This window comes from Bombina bombina, chromosome 4 (genome assembly GCF_027579735.1).
Source record: "Bombina bombina isolate aBomBom1 chromosome 4, aBomBom1.pri, whole genome shotgun sequence".
Classification (NCBI taxonomy): domain Eukaryota; kingdom Metazoa; phylum Chordata; class Amphibia; order Anura; family Bombinatoridae; genus Bombina; species Bombina bombina.
Window position 1 is genome coordinate 1,001,453,174 of NC_069502.1, and position 23,468 is coordinate 1,001,476,641.

Consider the following 23,468-nt stretch of genomic DNA (forward strand, 5'->3'; position numbering starts at 1 on the left):
AAGAACTAGCTGATAGTCCTTTGTCCAAACCCTCTTGGAGGAAGGACAATATCCTAGGAATCCTAACCCTACTCCATGATTAATTCTTGTATTCACACCAATGAAGATATTTACGCCAAATCTTGTGGTAAATTTTCCTGGTGACAGGCTTTCATGCCTGTATTAAGGTATCAATTACTGACTCGGGGAAGCCACGCTTTGATAGGATCAAGCGTTCAATCTCCATGCAGTCAGTCTCAGAGAAAGTAGATTCGGATGATTGAAAGGACCTTGTATTAGAAGGTCTTGTCTCAGAGGCAGAGTCCATGGTGGAAAGGATGACATGTCCACTAGGTCTGCATACCAGGTCCTGCGTGGCCACGCAGGCGCTATCAATATCACCGATGCTCTCTGCTGTTTGATTTTGGCAATCAGACGAGGGAGCAGAGGAAACGGTGGAAACACATAGGCCAGGTTGAAGAACCAAGGCGCTGCTAGAGCATCTATCAGTGCCGCTTCTGGGTCCCTGGACCTGGATCCGTAACAAGGAAGCTTGGCGTTCTGGCGAGACGCCATGAGATCCAGTTCTGGTTTGCCCCAACGGAGAACCAATTGAGCAAACACCTCCGGATGGAGTTCCCACTCCCCCGGATGAAAAGTCTGACGACTTAGAAAATCCGCCTCCCAGTTCTCTACCCCTGGGATATGGATCGCTGATAGGTGGCAAGAGTGAGTATCTGCCCAGCGAATTATCTTGGAGACTTCTGACATCGCTAGGGAACTCCTGGTCCCCCCTTGATGGATGATGTAAGCCACAGTCGTGATATAGCATACAATTTTAAACAACTTTCCAATTTACTTCTATTATGAATTTAGTTTAATTCTATTAGTATCCTTTATTGAAGGCGCAGCAATGCACTACTGGGAGCTAGCTGAAAACATTGGCAAGCCAGTGATAAAAGGCATACAAGTTGTACAACCACCAATCAAAAGCTAGCTCACAGCTCCTGAGCCTACCCAGGATATGCTATTCAACAAAGAATACAAAGAGAACGAAGCAAATTAGATAATAGAAGTACATTGGAAAGCTGTTTAAAATGGTATGCTCTATTTAAATCATGTAAAAAAAAAAAGTTTGGGTTTTGCGTCCTTTTAAAAGTGTCTTGCTGTGTGTATTTATTTAAGTAAACTATTATTTCAAATGAAGATTTTACACCAAATTAGAATTTTTATTTCATTTACCTTGGCTCTGGAAAGCAGGAACTTGACACAACGGTCGTGACAGATGTCTGAGGCACTATATAATAACTCCTGTATACTGTTTGCAATTTTACCAAGTTCCAAGTCTGTTAATTTCATATATTCATTCATCCTTGGGGGAAAAATTAAAAAATAATAAATAACTATTCCGCTGTTATGTTTAGATCTAATAATAATAATTAAGTTGAACATTTTGCGGTTTTGTATGACATATTTAAAAAGGTAAATTTAAATCACCCATAACATTTATAATTAAGGAAAATAAAACATTGAAATATACATTCATTATTAATTTTGCCTTATATTTCTGTAAAGTGCATTTGAAAGTTGTATTGAAGTGCTGCCATTGTACTTATGTATGATGAAATTCTAACCCTAAAAACTTCTACACAATGACTGCTTAGACCACAACACATCATTTGTTTATATCTGCCCATAATTGGCCACAACAAAAGAGACTAAGAACTTGAATTCCACTAGGCTTTTCAAGGGATGCACTCCTGAACTGCTTCTAATTTGCAGATCAATATTAAAATTGTCCTAAGATGACAAAAATTACATGAATCCCTAGTTTTAATAGTGAGACCACCCTATTTTTTATTTCTATGGTAAGCAGGTTGAAAATAGCTTCTTTAGAATTGTTGAACCACAGAAACCAGATAAACACTGAGGGGCATTTATTTAAATGACAATTAACAGACAGCTGGATTGTCACAAGACTTTAAGAAGAAAATAGCTACCTTTAAATATGGGGTCTACATTTATTGTGGGGACACCCGAGGACATACACTACCTCTTGCATTTGTCCTACATGTTAATCATCTGATAGCTGTCTGCAGCCTAAGAGAATATGAGAAACAGTAGCTTCTCCTCTATCAAGTCAAATAGGGGGATTTAGAGTCCCCTTGCCATTCAGTCAAACAATGTCGAGGGGTCTCTAAAGTGCACTGTATGTAATCACCATGTTATGGCTCGCACCATTTCAAAAAAGTGTCCCCCTAAGCGGTGTGGGAGTGGGGATGTTATGTTTATAACATGTAAACTGTACTGTGCAGTTACCCTCAGGGACACTGAGAATGAAATGGACAAAACTATCTTATTCTACGCACTGAAGAGGTTAGAAATGTGTCGGTCAACCTATGATAATCTAGCGAAGGACTGAACAGACTCTAAAGGTACTGTTCTTGTTGAGGGCTGTGCATCTAAATAGAGATGAACATTTGACACCTTGGAAAGACTGGTTATGGAAGATATGGATGAAAGGACTATTATAAAAGGCAGAGAGTCCAGAGGACTACGAAAATAGTGGGGAGTTAAACATAGTGACATTTATTATTGATTATTTGTAGACAAGGGCAGATGTAGAAGGGGGCACAGTGTTACTGAGAGCTTTATATGGTAGAGTCAATACCATTTTATTTTAGAGAGTTGTGGGGGGAACCAATTAAGAGATTGACAGAATGACAATTGAGTAGTAGTGTGCAAAAAACAAAATCTGGCAAAGACACTCATGATGGAGAGTAGACAATCACTAGATTGGGAGACCCAAAAGTAAGGACATTTAGAAGTCAAGGCAGGAAATGATGAATGCATAAGGAGATGGTGAATGTTAGTGATTTATTTAAAACAGAAGCAGCAGGATATAGCCAAGGACTGAATGTTAGTTAGGCTCAAATAAAATTTCTGAGTCAAATGTACTCAAACATCGTTAAGCATTAAAAGGACCAGTAAAAATAGTAGAATAGCATAATCAATATATGCATAATAAAAAGACAATGCAAGAGCACTTCGTTTGAATTTCAAATGAGTAGTGTTTTTTTTTCAATCTACTACTCAAATTAGTAGTTACCATGTCCTTCCTAATGCATCATGTGACAGCCATCAGCCAATCACAAAATGCATATAATTATAACTTGAAAATCTTGAACATGCTTTGTAGGAGCTGGTGCCTAAGAAAGTGTGCATATAAAAAGATTGCACATTTAGATAATAGAAGTGAATTGGAAAGTTGTTTATAATTGTGTGCTCTATCTGAATCGTGAAAGTTCAATTTTGACTTGACTGTCCTTTTAACGTAATAACACTGCTGTCAACACTTTAAATTTGAAGGCAGGGATAGTGGATGAAGAAGGAAGTCAGTAAGCTCTGTTTTGGCTTTGATGAGCTTTAGATAATGTTTCGATAACCAAGGATGATAGACACCTGGTGATAAAAAAAAAGCAAGGAAGCGGATAAGGTATGGTGCAGAGAGGTAGATTTAAAGGGACATAATAGTCATATGCTAAATCACTTGAAACTGATGTAGTATAACTGTAAAAAGCGGACAGGAAAATATCACCTGAGCATCTCTATGTAAAAAAGGAAGATATTTTACCTCACAATCTCCTCAGCTCAGCAGAGTAAGTTATGTGTAAAAAGTTATACTCAGCTGATCCCAGCTGCAGGTAAAAAGAAATAAAAAAAATGAAGAAATGAACAGCAGCCAATCAGCATCAGCAGTGCTGAGGTCATTAACTCTTACTGTGATCTCATCAGATTTGACTTAACTCTCATGAGATTTCATAGTAAGCTTCCTTTACCTGATTGGTGAAATAATATGAGAGTTCACGAGGCTCATCCCCTAAGCTGTCCTAGGACAGACACACTAAAATGCTGCTTAGAAATCCTTTACAATGGGAGGTGGCTACTGAGGAACTTTTGAGGTAAAATATCTTTCTTTTTTACATAGAGATGTTCAGGAGATATTTTCTAGTCAGCTTTTTACAGCTATGCTGCATCACTTTCAAGTGTTTAAACATTTGGGTATTATGGCCCTTTAAGTGTCATCAACCTACAGGTGATGCTGAAATCCCCAAAACTTGATTAAGGAATGTAAGGACAATGCATAGACTGAAGACAGAAGGGGATCTAAAAGTAAGCCTTGTAGGAAGAGAACTAGAATGGGCCAAAATTAAAATAAAGTGTTTCTGCTGCTATATGTTTTTAAAACCTATAAAAGGGAAGATATCAATTGTATTAAATAATTATGTTCAATCCATACTATGTTCACAGTTTTACGATTGCTGCAAAAAACAAAAACAAAAAACAATCCCATACACACATGAGAGTTATGGCAAGGAAAGCCTATGTAACACTGAATAAAAGGCAGATAATGGGCATATTCTGAAGGAGATCACTTCACACAAGATATTGGTATAAAGAAACCAAAACCTACAAATGTACTTATCTAAACAAGGCTAAGTTAAGACTAGAAATTCTGGTTTTACAAAGTAAATTCTATAAAGTCCAGTTGTACTCACATTATTTCTATTCCCCCTGGTGTAACTGACGGCAATGTGTGTTCTTTGCTGGAAGAAGAGTCTGTAGTGCATTCAGGATCAGAAACAGAATCGCTGCAAGAAGGTTCACTGCTGCTGGGTGATGCATTCCTTTGAAAGTTAGTGCTGGTTGCAGGATGGGGAATCTCCCCTTCACTGAATGCATCACTTATAAACAAGCCTTCATGAGTCAAGTAAGCCAGTTCACTGTCCACATAGCTGTCTCTCCCAATATTCTTCTGAGCCGCTGTTACCTCTGTTTCTCTAATCCGTTGGTTCTTGTCTAAGACCATTAGCACAACGCTACGAATGACATTTAATGTTGCCTGTAAGAAATAATAATTAAAATAAAGATGTTAAATTAGAACAGAGAAAAAAAAAAAGTAATTAAACCAGTTTATATGCAATTCAACCAGTTGTAGCTTTTGCCATTTTCATTTGAGCATCACAAATGTTTCTTTTATATTATTTTTTAATGAGATTTAGAAACCTAATCAACAATCTTGTCTTTCAACAGATCCATATTGTATTTCTATTTTATACTGTCACATAAATACACACAAGATAACAATAACATAAATATGTGGTTGCTGGTTGTAAAGAATAATAAGACTATTTAAATGTATAACATAAGGAACAAAATACACAGATTATACAAAGAAACACAAATCTGAACCTTTCTGCAGTCCCTCGGTTATACCTGCATAATACAGTATGGAACTAGCAGTTCTATTGTGATTAGGGAGAGATTCTCTGTATGGGATTAATTTTCACCAAAACATATAATTCTGTATTCATGCAATATGGTTTTAAGTAAAAATGTAGTGTAAAATATTACCTTAACTCTTCTAATAAAAATGGTAAACTTAGAAAAAATATTCTGCAACAAATCAAACCAATGAGAAAAATTCATCATCCGCATCTGATCAGCAAGTCTGCAACAAAATAAGTAAAATGTCGTTTTTAAATTATAGATAGCAATCTTCAAAATATAATTTCAAAAGAATACAGGGAAAATATGAAGTCACTGTAAAAGAATTAGAAACCTTTACTGTTTTTATAAAAAGAAATATTAAACTGGGTGCCCATTATAATGTAGCACTTGTAAATTTGAAGATACCTAAATAAACACAAATAAACTCAATAGCACCCAGTAAAAGCTTGTATGCAAAGCCCATGGTTAGTTTTACAACCAAGGCAATAAAAGATTAAAAGAAAATATTTTTAAAAAACATAATTTATGCTTACCTGATAAATTTATTTCTCTTGTAGTGTATCCAGTCCACGGATCATCCATTACTTGTGGGATATTCTCCTTCCCAACAGGAAGTTGCAAGAGGATCACCCACAGCAGAGCTGCTATATAGCTCCTCCCCTAACTGCCATATCCAGTCATTCGACCGAAACAAGCCGAGAAAGGAGAAACCATAGGGTGCAGTGGTGACTGAAGTTTAATTAAAATTTAGACCTGCCTTAAAAGGACAGGGCGGGCCGTGGACTGGATACACTACAAGAGAAATAAATTTATCAGGTAAGCATAAATTATGTTTTCTCTTGTTAAGTGTATCCAGTCCACGGATCATCCATTACTTGTGGGATACCAATACCAAAGCTTAAGTACACGGATGATGGGAGGGACAAGGCAGGAACTTAAACGGAAGGAACCACTGCCTGTAGAACCTTTCTCCCAAAAACAGCCTCCGAAGAAACAAAAGTATCAAATTTGTAAAATTTTGAAAAGGTATGAAGCGAAGACCAAGTCGCAGCCTTGCAAATCTGTTCAACAGAGGCCTCATTTTTAAAGGCCCAGGTGGAAGCCACAGCTCTAGTAGAATGAGCTGTAATTCTTTCAGGGGGCTGCTGTCCAGCAGTCTCATATGCTAAACGGATTATACTCCGAAGCCAAAAAGAAAGAGAGGTTGCAGAGGCCTTTTGACCTCTCCTCTGTCCAGAGTAAATAACAAACAGGTGAGATGTTTGGCGAAAATCTTTAGTAGCCTGCAAGTAAAACTTCAATGCACGGACTACGGGCATAATGATGGAACAACAATCTCTTGATTGATATTCTTGTTAGAAACCACCTTAGGTAAAAACCCAGGTTTTGTACGCAGAACTACTTTATCTGAATGAAAGATCAGATAAGGAGAATCACAATGTAAGGCAGATAACTCAGAGACTCTTCGAGCCGAGGAAATAGCCATCAGAAAAATAACTTTCCATGATAGAAGTTTGATATCAATAGAATGAAGGGGTTCAAACGGAACCCCTTGAAGAACTTTAAGAACCAAGTTTAAGCTCCATGGGGGAGCAACAGGTTTAAACACAGGCTTAATTCTAACTAAAGCCTGACAAAATGCCTGATCGTCTGGAACTTCTGCCAGACACTTGTGTAAAAGAATAGACAGAGCAGAAATCTGTCCCTTTAAAGAACTAGCTGATAGTCCTTTGTCCAAACCCTCTTGGAGGAAGGACAATATCCTAGGAATCCTAACCCTACTCCATGATTAATTCTTGTATTCACACCAATGAAGATATTTACGCCAAATCTTGTGGTAAATTTTCCTGGTGACAGGCTTTCATGCCTGTATTAAGGTATCAATTACTGACTCGGGGAAGCCACGCTTTGATAGGATCAAGCGTTCAATCTCCATGCAGTCAGTCTCAGAGAAAGTAGATTCGGATGATTGAAAGGACCTTGTATTAGAAGGTCTTGTCTCAGAGGCAGAGTCCATGGTGGAAAGGATGACATGTCCACTAGGTCTGCATACCAGGTCCTGCGTGGCCACGCAGGCGCTATCAATATCACCGATGCTCTCTGCTGTTTGATTTTGGCAATCAGACGAGGGAGCAGAGGAAACGGTGGAAACACATAGGCCAGGTTGAAGAACCAAGGCGCTGCTAGAGCATCTATCAGTGCCGCTTCTGGGTCCCTGGACCTGGATCCGTAACAAGGAAGCTTGGCGTTCTGGCGAGACGCCATGAGATCCAGTTCTGGTTTGCCCCAACGGAGAACCAATTGAGCAAACACCTCCGGATGGAGTTCCCACTCCCCCGGATGAAAAGTCTGACGACTTAGAAAATCCGCCTCCCAGTTCTCTACCCCTGGGATATGGATCGCTGATAGGTGGCAAGAGTGAGTATCTGCCCAGCGAATTATCTTGGAGACTTCTGACATCGCTAGGGAACTCCTGGTCCCCCCTTGATGGATGATGTAAGCCACAGTCGTGATGTTGTCCGACTGAAATCTGATGAACCTCAGTGTTGCTAACTGAGGCCAAGCTAGAAGAGCATTGAATATTGCTCTTAACTCCAGAATATTTATTGGGAGGAGTTTCTCCTCCTGAGTCCATGAACCCTGAGCCTTCAGGGAGTTCCAGACTGCACCGCAACCTAGAAGGCTGGCGTCTGTTGTTACAATGGTCCAATCTGGCCTGCGAAAGGTCATACCTTTGGACAGATGGACCCGAGATAAACACCAGAGAAGAGAATCTCTGGTTTCCTGATCCAGATTTAGTAGAGGGGACAAATCTGTGTAATCCCCATTCCACTGACTGAGCATGCATAATTGCAGCGGTCTGAGATGCAGGCACGCAAATGGCACTATGTCCATCGCCGCTACCATTATGCCGATTACTTCCATGCACTGAGCCACCGTGGGGCGCGGAATGGAGTGAAGAACACGGCAAGCATTTAGAAGTTTTGATAACCTGGACTCCGTCAGGTAAATTTTCATTTCTATAGAATCTATCAGAGTCCCTAGGAAGGAAACCCTTGTGAAAGGAGATAGAGAACTCTTTTCTTCGTTCATTTTCCACCCATGCGACCTCAGAAATGCCAGAACTATCTTTGTATGAGACTTGGCAATTTGAAAGCTTGACGCCTGTATCAGGATGTCGTCTAGGTAAGGAGCCACCGCCAGAAGTGAGCCCAGAACCTTTGTAAAAATTCTTGGGGCTGTAACCAACCCGAATGGAAGAGCTACAAACTGGTAATGCCTGTCTAGAAAGGCAAACCTCAGGAACCGATGATGATTCTTGTGGATCGGAATGTGAAGGTAGGCATCCTTTAAGTCCACTGTGGTCATGTACTGACCCTCTTGCATCATGGGTAAAATGGTTCGAATAGTTTCCATCTTGAATGATGGAACTCTGAGGAATTTGTTTAGGATCTTTAGATCCAAAATTGGTCTGAAGGTTCCCTCTTTTTTGGGAACCACAAACAGATTTGAATAAAACCCCTGTCCTTGTTCCGTCCGCGGAACTGGATGGATCACTCCCATTACAAGGAGGTCTTGCACGCAGCTTAGGAATGCCTCTTTCTTTATCTGGTTTGCAGATAATCTTGAAAGGTGAAATCTCCCTTGTGGGGGAGAAGCTTTGAAGTCCAGAAGATATCCCTGAGATATGATCTCCAACGCCCAGGGATCCTGAACATCTCTTGCCCACGCCTGGGCGAAGAGAGAGAGTCTGCCCCCTACTAGATCCGTTGACGGATAGGGGGGCCGCTCCTTCATGCTGTCTTGGAGGCAGCAGCAGGCTTTCTGGCCTGCTTGCCCTTGTTCCAGGACTGGGTAGGTTTCCAGGCCTGCTTAGATTGAGGAAAAGTTCCCTCTTGTTTTGAAGTAGAGGGAGCTGATCCTGCACCTGCCTTGAAATTTCGAAAGGCACGAAAATTAGACTGTTTGGCCCTTGATTTGGCCCTGTCCAGATGGAAGCGTATGACCCTTACCTCCAGTAATGTCAGCAATAATTTCTTTCAAACCAGGCCCGAATAAGGTCTGCCCCTTGAAAGGAATGTTAAGTAATTTAGACTTTGAAGTCACATCAGCTGACCAGGATTTAAGCCATAGCGCCCTACGCGCCTGGATGGCGAATCCGGAATTCTTAGCCGTTAGTTTAGTCAAATGAACAATGGCATCAGAAACAAATGAGTTAGCTAGCTTAAGTGTTCTAAGGTTGTCAATAATTTCAGTCAATGGAGCTGTATGGATGGCCTCTTCCAGGGCCTCAAACCAGAACGCCGCTGCAGCAGTGACAGGCGCAATGCATGCAAGGGGCTGTAAAATAAAACCTTGTTGAATAAACATTTTCTTAAGGTAACCCTTCAATTTTTTATCCATTGGATCTGAAAAAGCACAACTGTTCTCAACCGGGATAGTGGTACGCTTTGCTAAAGTAGAAACTGCTCCCTCCACCTTAGGGACTGTCTGCCATAAGTCCGGTGTAGTGGCATCTATTGGAAACATTTTTCTAAATATAGGAGGTGGGGAAAAGGGCACACCGGGTCTATCCCACTCCTTACTAATAATTTCTGTAAGCCTTTTAGGTATTGGAAAAACATCAGTACTCACCGGCACTGCATAGTATTTATCCAGCCTACACAATTTCTCTGGCACTGCAATTGTGTCACAGTCATTCAGAGCAGCTAATACCTCCCCAAGTAACACACGGAGGTTCTCAAGCTTAAATTTAAAATTAGAAATCTCTAAATCAGGTCTCCCCGATTCAGAGACGTCACCCACAGACTGAAGCTCTCCGTCCTCAGGTTCTGCATATTGTGACGCAGTATCAGACATGGCTCTTACAGCATCTACGCGCTCTGTATCTCGTCCAACCCCAGAGCTATCGCGCTTGCCTCTCAATTCAGGCAATCTGGCTAATACCTGTGACAGGGTATTATTCATGATTGCAGCCATGTCCTGCAAAGTAATCGCTATGGGCATCCATGATGTACTTGGCGCCATATTAGCGTGCGTCCCTCGAGCGGGAGGCGAAGGGTCCGACACGTGGGTAAGAGTTAGTAGGCATAACTTCCCCCTCGACAGACCCCTCTGGTGACAATTCTTTTATAGATAAAGACTGATCTTTACTGTTTAAGGTGAAATCAATACATTTAGTACACATTCTCCTATGGGGCTCCACCATGGCTTTTAAACATAATGAACAAGTAGTTTCCTCTGTGTCAGACATGTTTGTACAGACTAGCAATGAGACTAGCAAGCTTGGAAAACACTTTAAACAAAGTTAACAAGCAATATAAAAAACGTTACTGTGCCTTTAAGAGAAACAAATTTTGGCAAAATTTGAAATAACAGTGAAAAAAGGCAGTTACACTAACGAAATTTTTACAGTGTATGTAACAAGTTAGCAGAGCATTGCACCCACTTGCAAATGGATGATTAACCCCTTAATACAAAAAACAGATTAACAAAACGAAAAATATGTTTTTTAAACAGTCATAACAACTGCCACAGCTCCTACTTTTGAAGCCTTTTGAGCCCTTCAGAGATGTCCTATAGCATGCAGGGGACTGCTGAGGGAAGCTGAATGTCACAGTTTGTAATTTTAACTGCACCAACTGTAACTTTTATACTATAACAGTGGAAAGCCTCAGGAAACTGTTTCTAGGCAAAAATAAAGCCAGCCATGTGGAAAAAACTAGGCCCCAATAAGTTTTGTCACCAAACATATATAAAAACGATTAACATGCCAGGAAACGTTTTATATTACACTTTTATAAGAGTATGTATCTCTGTTAATAAGCCTGATACCAGTCGCTATTAAATCACTGCATTTAGATTTAACTTACATTAATCCGGTATCAGCAGCATTTTTCTAGCAAATTCCATCCCTAGAAATATGTTAACTGCATATACCTTATTGCAGGAAAACCTGCACGCCATTCCCTCTCTGAAGTTACCTCACTCCTCAGAATATGTGAGAACGGCAATGGATCTTAGTTACTTCTGCTAAGATCATAGAAATCACAGGCAGATTCTTCTTCTAATGCTGCCTTTGATAAAACAGTACACTCCGGTACCATTTAAAAATAACAAACTTTTGATTGAAGTTAAGAAAATAACTATAATACACCACTCTCCTCTTACTACCTCCATCTTTGTTGAGAGTTGCAAGAGAATGATTGGGTATGGCAGTTAGGGGAGGAGCTATATAGCAGCTCTGCTGTGGGTGATCCTCTTGCAACTTCCTGTTGGGAAGGAGAATATCCCACAAGTAATGGATGATCCATGGACTGGATACACTTAACAAGAGAAAACATGTATTTACCAACATCCATGACTGGAGTGAAACGTTTTCATTTGTAAGAATTTTATGCTATTTTCAGAATATGAATATTTTTAATGGATACAATGGATAAAGAAAAATAATTTTGATCTATATCAAATAATATAAATTACTATTTTTCCCAAAATGCTTAATTTGAAATGTTTTATGTCGTCTAACAAAAACAGGTATTTCAGTATCATACAGCAATAATAGCCATAATGATTATGTTGTATTGCAAATTAAGCTTTTGATTATTGTGTATTTCATTGTTATGATAAAAAAAAAGAAGGACCAGTGATTGATAATAAATACAGCACAATTTCCAGCCTGTTAAATTTTCATTAGCAGCAGCCTTAAAGAAGTCCAGCAAAACACAATCATTGTCAAGCAAAATAGCTTTCACTTCTGCACTAAAAATGCATTTCCTTTGTTTTGGAACATAAGTATTTTGTTTTTCGCGAATTATTTTTTTCCCTCAAAATAGGGGGACGGCCATGGGCAGTATTCTTCCATTTTTGGGACGAGCTTAGTGTTCTATGGCCGTTATATTGATTACCTTATTTTTATTTGGGATGGGTTCAAAACTGAGGCTTTATTGTTTGTAGATCATCTGGATTCAAATGATTTAGGTCTCTCTTTTAGTTTGAATGTTAAATGTCAACAGTATTGAGTTTTTGGACTTATTTTGGAATTTGGAAGGTTCCGCCTCCACCAAAACTTTTTTTTAAAGAAGTAGATTCCAACAGCTACCTTAATTTTAAAAGTAATCATTATGCACCTTGGATTAGAAATATTCCTTATAACAAATGTTGTCGCATTAGAAGGAATTGCAGCAGTGTTGAAACTTTTAAAGACAAATCGCTGAAAATGACTGGAGAAAGGATATCCGAAATATCTAATCAATAGAGGGTTTTTGCAAGCTATGAATAAAAATAGAGGAATTGTTTATACCACGCACAAACAAAGTGAATGATATAAAAGGCAAGATAAAAAACAATAATAAAAATTAAAATGTCAAATTACGGTTCATTACCCAATTTAATAGTAACCACACGCACATAAGAGCAGCATTAGAGAAATATTGGTGCATCTTATTGAAATATCCCGTCCTAAAAGATTTGGTAGGGAAATCCCCTGCTTGCACTTTTAGAAGAGCTTATATGGACATTATACACTAGATTTTTCTTTGCATAAATGTTTTGTAGATGATCCATTTATATAGCCCATACAGGTATTTTTTTTTTTATGCATAGTTTTGCTTATTTTTAAATAACATTGTTCTGACTCCTAACCAAGCCCCAAAGTTTTAGGAGAATACTGATGTATACCTACTCCAGCTTGCTCCTGTTTGTGTAAAGGGTCTTTTCATAAGTAAAGGAAGGGGGGGGGCTGCTATTTCCCACTTGCAGTGGTTGTCCCAGCTACCTTTTTAACAGAGCTAAACTGGTAGCTTCTAAGTAAGTTTTTAAACAGTTTTATACTGGATTTTTATATCAGTATCTGTGCATATTATTCTTTATAGTAGTGTCTATTACATGCAGTTATATGAAAATTGGTGTATATTGTCCCTTTAAGAATAAATTAGCTCCCAGCAAAGTTGTTATGAAAAAGTCATCCTTTAGATTAGGGGCTCAATCTTCATATTTTGTTCAATAAAAAGGTATTTTCAAATGTGGTAATGTCATGTGTAGACACATTGAGACAGGGACTAATAGTTTAAGATCAAATGTAACAAGAATCCTTTCACCATTGTTTCTAGAATTACTTGTGAATCTCATTTTGTGGTGTATCTTTTAGAATGTTCCTGTTGGGTTCAATATACAGGAAGAACCTCTAGACCTATAAAAAGGAGGTGGAGTGAACACCTTAGAAATATTAAGATCTCTTTACTCAAACACAGTGTTCCCAGACATATGATTTGTAACCACACTAACAATTTACTCAGTATCAAACCGATTGAATAAATCCCGAAGACATGGGGAGGCAATAGATTTAAGAAGACTTTCTGGATTTGGAAGCTCCATACCCTTTCAACACATGGGTTAAATGAGAATATCGATATGGCAACTTTCAATCCATAAAGTATCTGTCTTTGTTTTAGAGTTCATAAGTATTCTGTCTTTTTTTGTTTTAGAGTTTATATGTATTTTTATTAACATTTCATCTGACCTGTTTAGTCATTTTTACCTCATTAGTATTTTTTTAATTTTATTTATTATTTTTCTCATTTCAAGTTATACAGCAAACAATGCAATAATGATTACATGAGATAGTCAATACAGTACCCTTCTCAGGTTTCATTTATATACTTAACTAACAATAACAAACATATACTCAATAAACACATCAACCATTTTTCTTCTGAATGACTTACACAATTCTCTGCTTAATCAGTTCTTGAGAGCGAAAGCTAGTGAATAGAACCTAAAGTTTCCTGGAGATTGTTAAGTTAACACTTTTCTCATGTCCCGAGGCTGGAGGAAACCCCATACCTTGGGTGATCGGTGGTGTTTTCATGTTGTGTGAGCCCCATTATTGGTTTTTGTGCGACCTTTGGTGAGTGTAGCGATTCTTCCCATATGAATCTAGCGTTATGAAAAAAGGTTGATTTATTGAGCTTCATATAACCGAACTCCTCTAAATTCAAAAGCTCTGTCATCCTATCAAGCCACTTAGTCTTTGTAGGAGTTTCCGGGAGTTTGATCACAGACATGCGTAGATACATGAAGTGCACGCTGACTTTGTGTCTATTTAGGAAAGTCTGATGTATTAGTTGTATATCACTTGATGAAACCGTTCTAAAACTGAGAAACGTGTTGTGAGATATTGCTTAATTGTTTTTAATAGACACCTTTGCTACTTAATCAGTTCTGAATACTTTCTGGGGGTAGAAGCGCATTGTATCCTCTCTCTTATTAGCTTTGTTGGATTTCTGCTTAGCTATTCTTAGAAACCCCAGATTACTTAGAGACCCAAGATTATAACTGATTGGCACTCTAAGTGTAGAGAATATCACTGATTCCTGTAATTATCATCATAGCACATAAGGATATAGTGGAGACCTGAGTGTGAGCTAGCTGGATAGCTCTGATGTTTCGTCCCGCTTCTATTGCATGACTGAGTGTTAATCATTTGTGAGTACACTACCTTAGTTGGTTCTTATGGATCGTTCATTTGTGAGAACTTATTTCACCATCGCAGCACCCCTCTTTCTTTTTCCACTTTAAAGATGACACTTCTCTCCCAGCACGGGTTGTTTTGATTGAAGAGGAAGCGGCACCTGCCCATATTTTGGACTTACATTTTTTACACCACATTTATACTATCTTTATTATGTTTTTTTGGCATATTATTTGCACAGTTTTTTTTCGAGCACATGGAGTAATTGATTCCTAATTTGTTCACATTCTATCTATCCAATCATTTGGCGCACACACAGTTTTTGGGGTTTATTCCCCAAAAGTAGATTGTGACAGTAAGATTGCAGGGTCCTGTTCCCTACAGATTTCATATTTTGAAGTGTTTTATTATGCTCCCTACATTTAACACCTCGCAAAGCAATGAAATGGTTTCATCTCCCTAAGAATTCACACTTAAAATGCTTGATATTAGGGATGTGCGTTTGAATCCTTTGTGAGAATCCGAATTCAGAAGAAGGCAGCTGCTCGTGGGATTCGCCTTTTTCAGGAGCCACATTTATTCTTGTGAAAGTTTAACACACTAGGATCTGGATTTGCGTTGAACTTTCAGAAGAATAAATGTGGCTCTGGAAAGAGTGGAATCCTACAAGAGGCTGCCTTCTGCGTTCGGATCCTCATGAAGGATTCAAACTCACACCCCTACTTGATATCATTGATCCATTTTTGGAACAATTTGAAGAAAAGATCTTATATATGCTGTAAATGAATATGCAACAGCTACATAAATCTAAAAACAAATAATTATTAATTTCCATTTGCTTAAAAAACTGAAATACTTACTTAGTAACAATGTCAGAATCAATGTCATCAATCTGTGAAACTGTGCAAACCACACACTGGAAACAAAACAAAAAGTACTTAGAAATACAACACAAATCAATTCAAAAGAAAAAACAATTCGTAACTAGATTTTTACATATTTTTCTTTCTATACGGATTCTATGGGAAGACAATATGGGGACACTTCCATTTAGGAAGAATATCCTGCTTAAAGGGATACTAAACCCAATTTTTTTATTTCATGATTCAGATAGGGCATGACATTTTAAGCAACTTTCTAATTTACTCCTATTATCAATTTTTCTTTGTTCTCATGCTATCTTGATTTGAAAAAGCAGTACTGTAAGCTTTAGAGCTGGACCATTTTTTGTTCAGCACATGGGTAGCACTTGCTGATTTGTGGCTAAATGTAGCAAACCAATCAGCAGCTCTACCAAGGTGCTGAACTAAAAAATGGGCCGGCTCCTAACCTTTTATTACTGCTTTTTCAAATCAAGATAACATGAGAACAAAGAAAAATTGATAATAAGAGTAAATTAGAAAGTTGCTTAAAATTGCATGCTCTATCTGAATAATGAAAGAAAAAATGAGGGGTTAGTATCCCTTTAAGGAACAGTAAAGCACCGTACATTAACAACATTTTCTACAAAGTTCCAATGGATTTAAAGGGACAGTCTAGTCAAAATTAAACTTTCATGATTCAGATAGGGCATGCAATTTTAAACAACTTTCTAATGTACTTTTATCATCAAATTTGCTTTCTTCTCTTGGTATTCTTTGTTGGAAGCTAAACCTAGGTAGGCTCATATGCTAATGAAGCCCATGAAGGCCACCATTTATCTTAGGGCATTTTGACAGTTTTACTGCTAGTTTACGTGTGTCATATAGGTAACATGCTCACTCCTGTGGAGTTTATAAGTCAGCTAAAATGCATGTCTGTCAAAAGAACTGAGATAAGGGGGCAGTCTGTAGAGGCTTATACACAAGGTAATCGCAGAGGTAAAAAGAATATTAATATAACCGTGTTGATTATGCAAAACTGGGTAATTAGAAATAAAGGGATTATCTATCTTTTAAACAATAACATTTTTGGTGTAGAGACTAAAATTAGATTAACACTTTGTTTTTTTGTAATTGTTTATCAATGATCACTCTCCACCCACCATGTTTTTAATTTGGAGGAGCCAATCTGGCCTTGAGTCTAGAGATGACAGGGTTTGCAACTGTCATTGTGTTGATAAAATCTTAATTGGCTTTAGTAGAAAAGATATGAAACGGCAAATTAGGGAGGATATGTGGCAATGTTAGACTTTTTTAGTCTGCCATGTGCACTTTCAATTTTCAGGACTGGAAAAAGGAAATTTATGCTTACCTGATAAATTGATTTCTTCTACAATACGACGAGTCCACGGATTTCATCTTTACTTGTGGGATATTATCCTCCTGCTAACAGGAAGTGGCAAAGAGCACCACAGCAGAGCTGTATATATAGCTCCTCCCTTCCCTCCACCCCCAGTCATTCGACCGAAGGTTTTAGGAAGAGAAAGGAGAAGCTAAAAGGTGCAGAGGTGACTATAGTTAAAATAAAAAATATAATCTGTCTTAAAAAATGACAGGGAGGGCCGTGGACTCGTCGTATCGTAAAAGAAATCAATTTATCAGGTAAGCATAAATGTCCTTTTCTTCTACAAGATACAACGAGTCCACGGATTTCATCCTTACTTGTGGGATACAATACCAAAGCTACAGGACACGGATGAAAGGGAGGGACAAGACAGAGACCTAAACGGAAGGCACCACTGCTTGAAGAAACAGCCTCAGAAGAAGCAAAAGTATCAAATTTGTAAAATTTGGAAAAAGTATGAAGGGACGACCAAGTCGCAGCCTTACAAATCTGTTCAACAGATGCATCATTTTTAAAAGTCCATGTGGAAGCCACAGCCCTAGTAGAATGAGCCGTAATTCTTTCAGGAGGCTGCTGTCCAGCAGTCTCATATGCCAGGCGAATGATACTTAGCCAAAAAGAAAGGGAGGTAGCCGTAGCTTTCTGCCCCCTACGCTTTCCAGAATAAACAATGAATAATGAAGATGATTGACGGAAATCCTTAGTCGCCTGTAAGTAAAACTTTAAAGCACGGACCACGTCCAGGTTATGCAACAGACGCTCCTTCTTAGAAGAAGGATTAGGACACAAAGAAGGAACAACAATTTCCTGATTAATATTCTTATTAGAAATAACCTTAGGAAGAAATCCAGGTTTGGTACGTAAAACCACCTTATCAGAATGAAAGATAAGATAAGGCGAATCACACTGTAACGCTGAAAGCTCAGAAACTCTTCGAGCAGAAGAAATAGCAACTAAAAACAGAACTTTCCAAGATAACAATTTAATATCTATGGAATGCATGGGTTCAAACGGAACCCTTTGAAGAACTCGAAGAACTAAATTCAAACTCCAGGGAGGAGTAATTGGTCTAAATACAGGCTTAATTCTAGTTAGAGCCTGACAAAAAGACTAAACATCTGGCACATCTGCCAAACGTTTGTGAAGCAAAATTGACAAAGCAAAAATTTGTCCCTTTAATGAACTTGCTGATAACCCTTTCTCCAATCCTTCTAGGAGAAAAGACAGAATCCTGGGAATCCTAATTTTACTCCATGAGTAACCCTTGGATTGACACCAATAAAGATATTTACGCCATTTCTTATGATAGATTTTTCTAGTGACAGGCTTCTGGGCCTGTATCAAAGTATCGATGACCGAATCAGAGAAACCTCGCTTAGATAGAATCAAGCATTCAATCTCCAAGCAGTCAGCTGCAGAGAAATTAGATTTGGATGTTGGAAAGGACCTTGAATGAGAAGGTCCTGTCTCAAAGGAAGTTTCCACGGTGGCAGAGAGGACATGTCCACTAGATCCGCATACCAAGTCCTGCATGGCCACGCAGGCGCTATCAAGATTACTGAAGCTCTCTCCTGTTTGATTCGAGCAATCACGCGTGGAAGGAGAGGAAATGGTGGAAACACATAAGCTATGCTGAACGACCAAGGCACTGCCAGGGCATCTATCAGTTCGGCCTGGGGATCCCTTGACCTGGATACGCAACGTGGAAGTTTGTCATTCTGACGAGATGCCATCAAATCCAGTTCCGGTCTGCCCCATTGGCGAATCAACGAGGCAAACACCTCCGGATGGAGTTCCCACTCCCCCGGATGAAAAGTCTGACGACTTAGAAAATCCACTTCCCAGTTTTCTACTCCTGGGATGTAAATTGCCAACAGATAACAAGAGTGGGCCTCTGCCCATCGGATTATCTTGGATACTTCTATCATCGCTAAGGGACTCCTTGTTCCCCCTTGATGATTGATATATGCCACAGTCGTGATGTTGTCCGACTGGAATCTGATGAATTTGGCCGAAGCCAACTGAGGCCACGCCTGAAGCGCATTGAATATTGCTCTCAGTTCAAGAATATTGATTGAAAGTAGAGACTCCCCCTGAGTCCAAACACCCTGAGCCTTCAGGGAATTCCAGACTGCACCCCAGCCCAGTAGGCTGGCGTCCGTTGTCACTATCACCCACGAGGGTCTGCGGAAACAAGTCCCCTGGGACAGATGATCCGGCGACAATCACCAAAGAAGAGAGTCTCTGGTCTCTTGATCCAGATTTATCTGAGGAGATAAATTTGCATAGTCCCCATTCCACTGTCCGAGCATGCACAGCTGCAGTGGTCTGAGATGAAAGCGGGCAAACGGAACGATGTCCATTGCCACTACCATTAAGCCAATGACCTCCATACACTGAGCCACTGATGGCCGAGGAATGGACCGAAGTGCTCGGCAAGTACTTAGAATCTTTATCTTTCTGACCTCCGTCAGAAATATTTTCATTTCTACCGAGTCTATCAGAGTCCCCAAGAAGGGAACCCTTGTCCGTGGAACTAGTGAACTCTTTTCTATGTTCACTTTCCAACCGTGAGTTCTCAGGAAAGACAATACTATTTCCGTGTGAGACTTTGTCAAATGATAAGTTGACGCCTGAATCAGAATATCGTCCAGATAAAGCGCCGCTGCTATGCCCAGCGGTCTGAGGACCGCTAGAAGAGACCCTAGAACCTTTGTGAAGATTCTGGGTGCTGTGGCCAACCCGAAGGGAAGAGCCACAAACTGATAATGTTTGCCCAGGAAAGCAAACCTTAGGAACGGATGATGATCCTTGTGAATAGGGATATGAAGGTATGCATCCTTCAAGTCCACGGTAGTCATAAATTGACCCTCCTGGATCATTGGTAAGATTGTTTGTCTTGAATGATGGGACTCTGAGAAATTTGTTTAGACACTTGAGATCTAAAATGGGTCTGAAAGTTCCCTCTTTTTTGGGAACCACGAAAAGATTTGAGTAAAACCCCTGCCCCTGTTCCAGTTTTGGAACAGGACAAATTACACCCATGGTAGAGAGGTCTTTTACACAGCGTAAGAACGCCTCTCTTTTTATCTGGTCTACAGATAATTGTGAAAGATGAAATCTCCCTCTTGGGAGAAAATCCTTGAATTCCAGTTGATACCCGTGGCTCACGATTTCCAGTGCCCAAGGGTCCTGAACGTCTCTTGCCCAAGCCTGAGCAAAGAAAGGAAGTCTGCCCCCTACTAGATCCGGTCCCGGATCGGGGGCCGCCCCTTCATGCTGTCTTTGTGGCAGCAGCGGGCTTCTTGGATTGTTTACCTTTATTCCAAGCCTGGTTGGGTCTCCAGACTGACTTGGATTGAGCAAAATTCCCTTCCTGCTTTTTGGAGGAAGAGCAAACAGAGGGTCCTGCTTTAAAGTTTCAAAAGGAACGAAAATTATTTTGTTTACCCCTCATTTTAGCAGACTTATCCTGAGGTAGGGCATGACCTTTACCTCCAGTAATGTCAGAAATTATTTCCTTCAATTCCGGCCCGAATAGGGTTTTACCTTTAAAAGGAATAGCTAGCAGCTTAGATTATGATGACACATCAGCAGACCAAGATTTGAGCCATAGGGCTCTACGCGCTAGAATGGCAAATCCTGCATTTTGCGCCGCTAGTTTAGCAATTTGAAAAGCGGCATCAGTAATAAAAGAATTAGCTAGCCTTAATTCTATCTAGGATGTCATCTAAGGGAGTCTCAACCTTCAGAGACTCTTCTAGGGCCTCAAACCAAAAGGCTGCTGCGGTAGTTACTGGAACAATGCAAGCCGTAGGTTGTAAAAGGAAACCCTGATGAAAAAATAATTTCTTTAGAAGACCCTCTAACTTTTTATCCATAGGGTCTTTGAAAGCACAACTGTCCTCAATAGGAATAGTTGTACGCTTAGCCAGGGTAGAAATAGCTCCCTCCACCTTAGGGACCGTCTGCCATGAGTCCCGAATTGCGTCTGAAATAGGAAACATTTTCTTAAAATTAGGAGGGGGAGAGAACGGTATAACCTGGTCTATCCCATTCCTTTTTAACAATTTCCGAAATTCTCTTAGGAACTGGAAAAACATCAGTGTAAGTAGGCACCTCTAGATATTTGTCCATCTTACACAATTTCTCTGGTGGTATCACAATAGTATCACAATCATCCAGAGTCGCTAAAACCTCTCCAAGTAACAGGCGGAGGTGTTCAAGCTTAAATTTAAAGGACATTACGTCCGAAACTGTCTGAGATAACATTTCCTGAATCTGAAATTTCTCCCTCAGACAACAATTCCCTGACCCCCAACTCAGAACACTGTGAGGGTACATCGGAAATAGCCAATAAAGCATCAGAGGATTCAGTATTCACATTAATACCTGACCTACTGTGTTTACCCTGTAACACTGGTAATTTAGATAATACCTCAGTAAGGGTAGTTGACATAACTGCAGCCATCTCCTGCAGAGTAAAGGAATTAGACACACTAGAAGTACTTGGCGTCAGTTGTGTGGGCGTTAAAGGTTGTGACACTTGGGAAGAATTGGATGGCATATCCTGATTCTCTTCAGACTGAGAATCATCCTTAGACACACTATCTTTACTTAGAATATGCTCTTTACAATGTAAGGCCCTTTCTGTACAAGAGGTACACAATGTAAGAGGGGGTTCTACAATGGCATCTAAACACATAGAACACAGATTCCTCAATGTCAGACATGCTGAACAGACTAGTAAAACCAACAAGTCGTTTAAACACTTTATTAAATGCTTTAAACAATTCTTAGAAAACGTGTACTGTCTCTTTAAAAAACAAAAAGCGAACAATTTTTTCAAAAGTGCTGTAAACCGTTAATTTATATCCAAAATTAACCCAATCCTAAATAATGTTTCCAAAAATTATTGCACCCCAAGTATTAAGGGAAGGATTAACTTCTAAAATGTATTTATAGCCACATTTATAATAAAGTCAGCAAAAATACCCGCTGTGTCGCCTACCTGCCCTCAGGGTACTTCGAGAAGACTCGACAACAATCCGGAGAGGAAAAAACTCTGCTTAAGCTGCACCGGAGCTAATGCCTGCTGCTTCCTAGCCAGAATACAGAGCGCGTCTGAGTGCGCGAAAATAAGCCCCGCCTATCAGGACCGATGACCGAGTAGGCCCAAACAACCGCATTGAGGAGCGGTTACGATACAAGCCATGTGGAAATGTTTACCCCTAATATACACTACGGTCAGAATGTATAACAACCAACCGCAAAACATATCTCCCAGTGTCTTTTATAATGAGTATTTCAGCTCTGTCATTATAAACTCCTTGCCCCAAAAATGTAAACTGAATAAAAATAAAATAATGAATAGGTTTCAGTAACACCCCCCTTGATGACAGGTCTACTGCTTACCCCTTCCCTAACAGGGAATACATTTTCAGCCGTTTTCTGATATACCAAGTCTCCTCAGAATAAAAGCCTGCACATATCTCAATGCTGCTTGAAGCATGAACCGGTCTCCACACTGAAGATGTCTCCTGTATTACCTTCAGATCTGTGGTAACCAACATGGATCTTAGTTACAGCTGCTAAGATCATAAACCTCAGGGCAGAAATCTTCTTCCATATCCCCCTGAGGGAAACAATACTCACCGGTACCATTTAAAATAAAAAACTTCTTGATTGAAGAAACTAACACCTCACTTTACCTCTTCCTAGTACAAACACAGGCAAAGAGAATGACTGGGGGTGGAGGGAAGGGAGGAGCTATATATACAGCTCAGCTGTGGTGCTCTTTGCCACTTCCTGTTAGCAGGAGGATAATATCCAACAAGTAAGGATGAAATCCGTGGACTCATCGTATTTTGTAGAAGAAATCCAATTTTCTGACTTAAATTGCAGGAAAAGGGTGGAAATAAATGACGAAAGTATGCTGCTAAGTTGTTTTACTATGCACAATTAAAGGGACATAAAACCCCAAAAATGTATTTCATAATTCAGATAGAGTATGCAATTTTAAACAACTTTTCAATTTACTTCGGTTATACAGTTTTCTTCATTCAATTAGTATTCTTTATTGAATGTGAAATAATGCACTACTTGTAGTTAAGTGAAGACAGAGGGTGAGCCAATGAAAAGAGGCACAGAGGCTGATAAGCTGGGAGCGAGCTAGCTGCTGATTGGTGGCTGCACATATATGCCACTTGTCATTGGCTTACCGATGTGTTCAGCTAGCTCCCAGTTGTGAATTGTTGCTCCTTCAATAATGAAAATGTCTATCTAGGCTCAAAAATCAATATAGTAATAATAGACTTGAAAGTATGTAAACATTGACCATTGTACATTGTGTGTTGTTTGAATACTGTACATTTGCATATGTTATATAATTATAGTTATTTAATAGAAGTACGACTGTAAAACATATTCTCTATATGACAATCTAGTGTAAATAGATTGA

The 23,468-nt window shown here is 39.4% G+C and overlaps 1 protein-coding gene across 2 annotated transcripts in view; it reads right to left on the minus strand.

Moving 5' to 3' along the window:
* Positions 1 to 23,468, minus strand: part of VPS54 (VPS54 subunit of GARP complex) — a 352,784-nt gene that overhangs the window by 165,276 nt on the left and 164,040 nt on the right. For both annotated transcript variants that reach the window (XM_053712074.1, XM_053712073.1), the window contains exons 10-13: positions 15,604 to 15,659; positions 5,395 to 5,491; positions 4,539 to 4,882; positions 1,222 to 1,351 (exon numbers count right to left, since the gene is read on the minus strand). In XM_053712074.1, the coding sequence (XP_053568049.1) occupies positions 1,222 to 1,351; positions 4,539 to 4,882; positions 5,395 to 5,491; positions 15,604 to 15,659 (627 nt within the window). The remainder of the gene's footprint in view (positions 1 to 1,221; positions 1,352 to 4,538; positions 4,883 to 5,394; positions 5,492 to 15,603; positions 15,660 to 23,468) is intronic.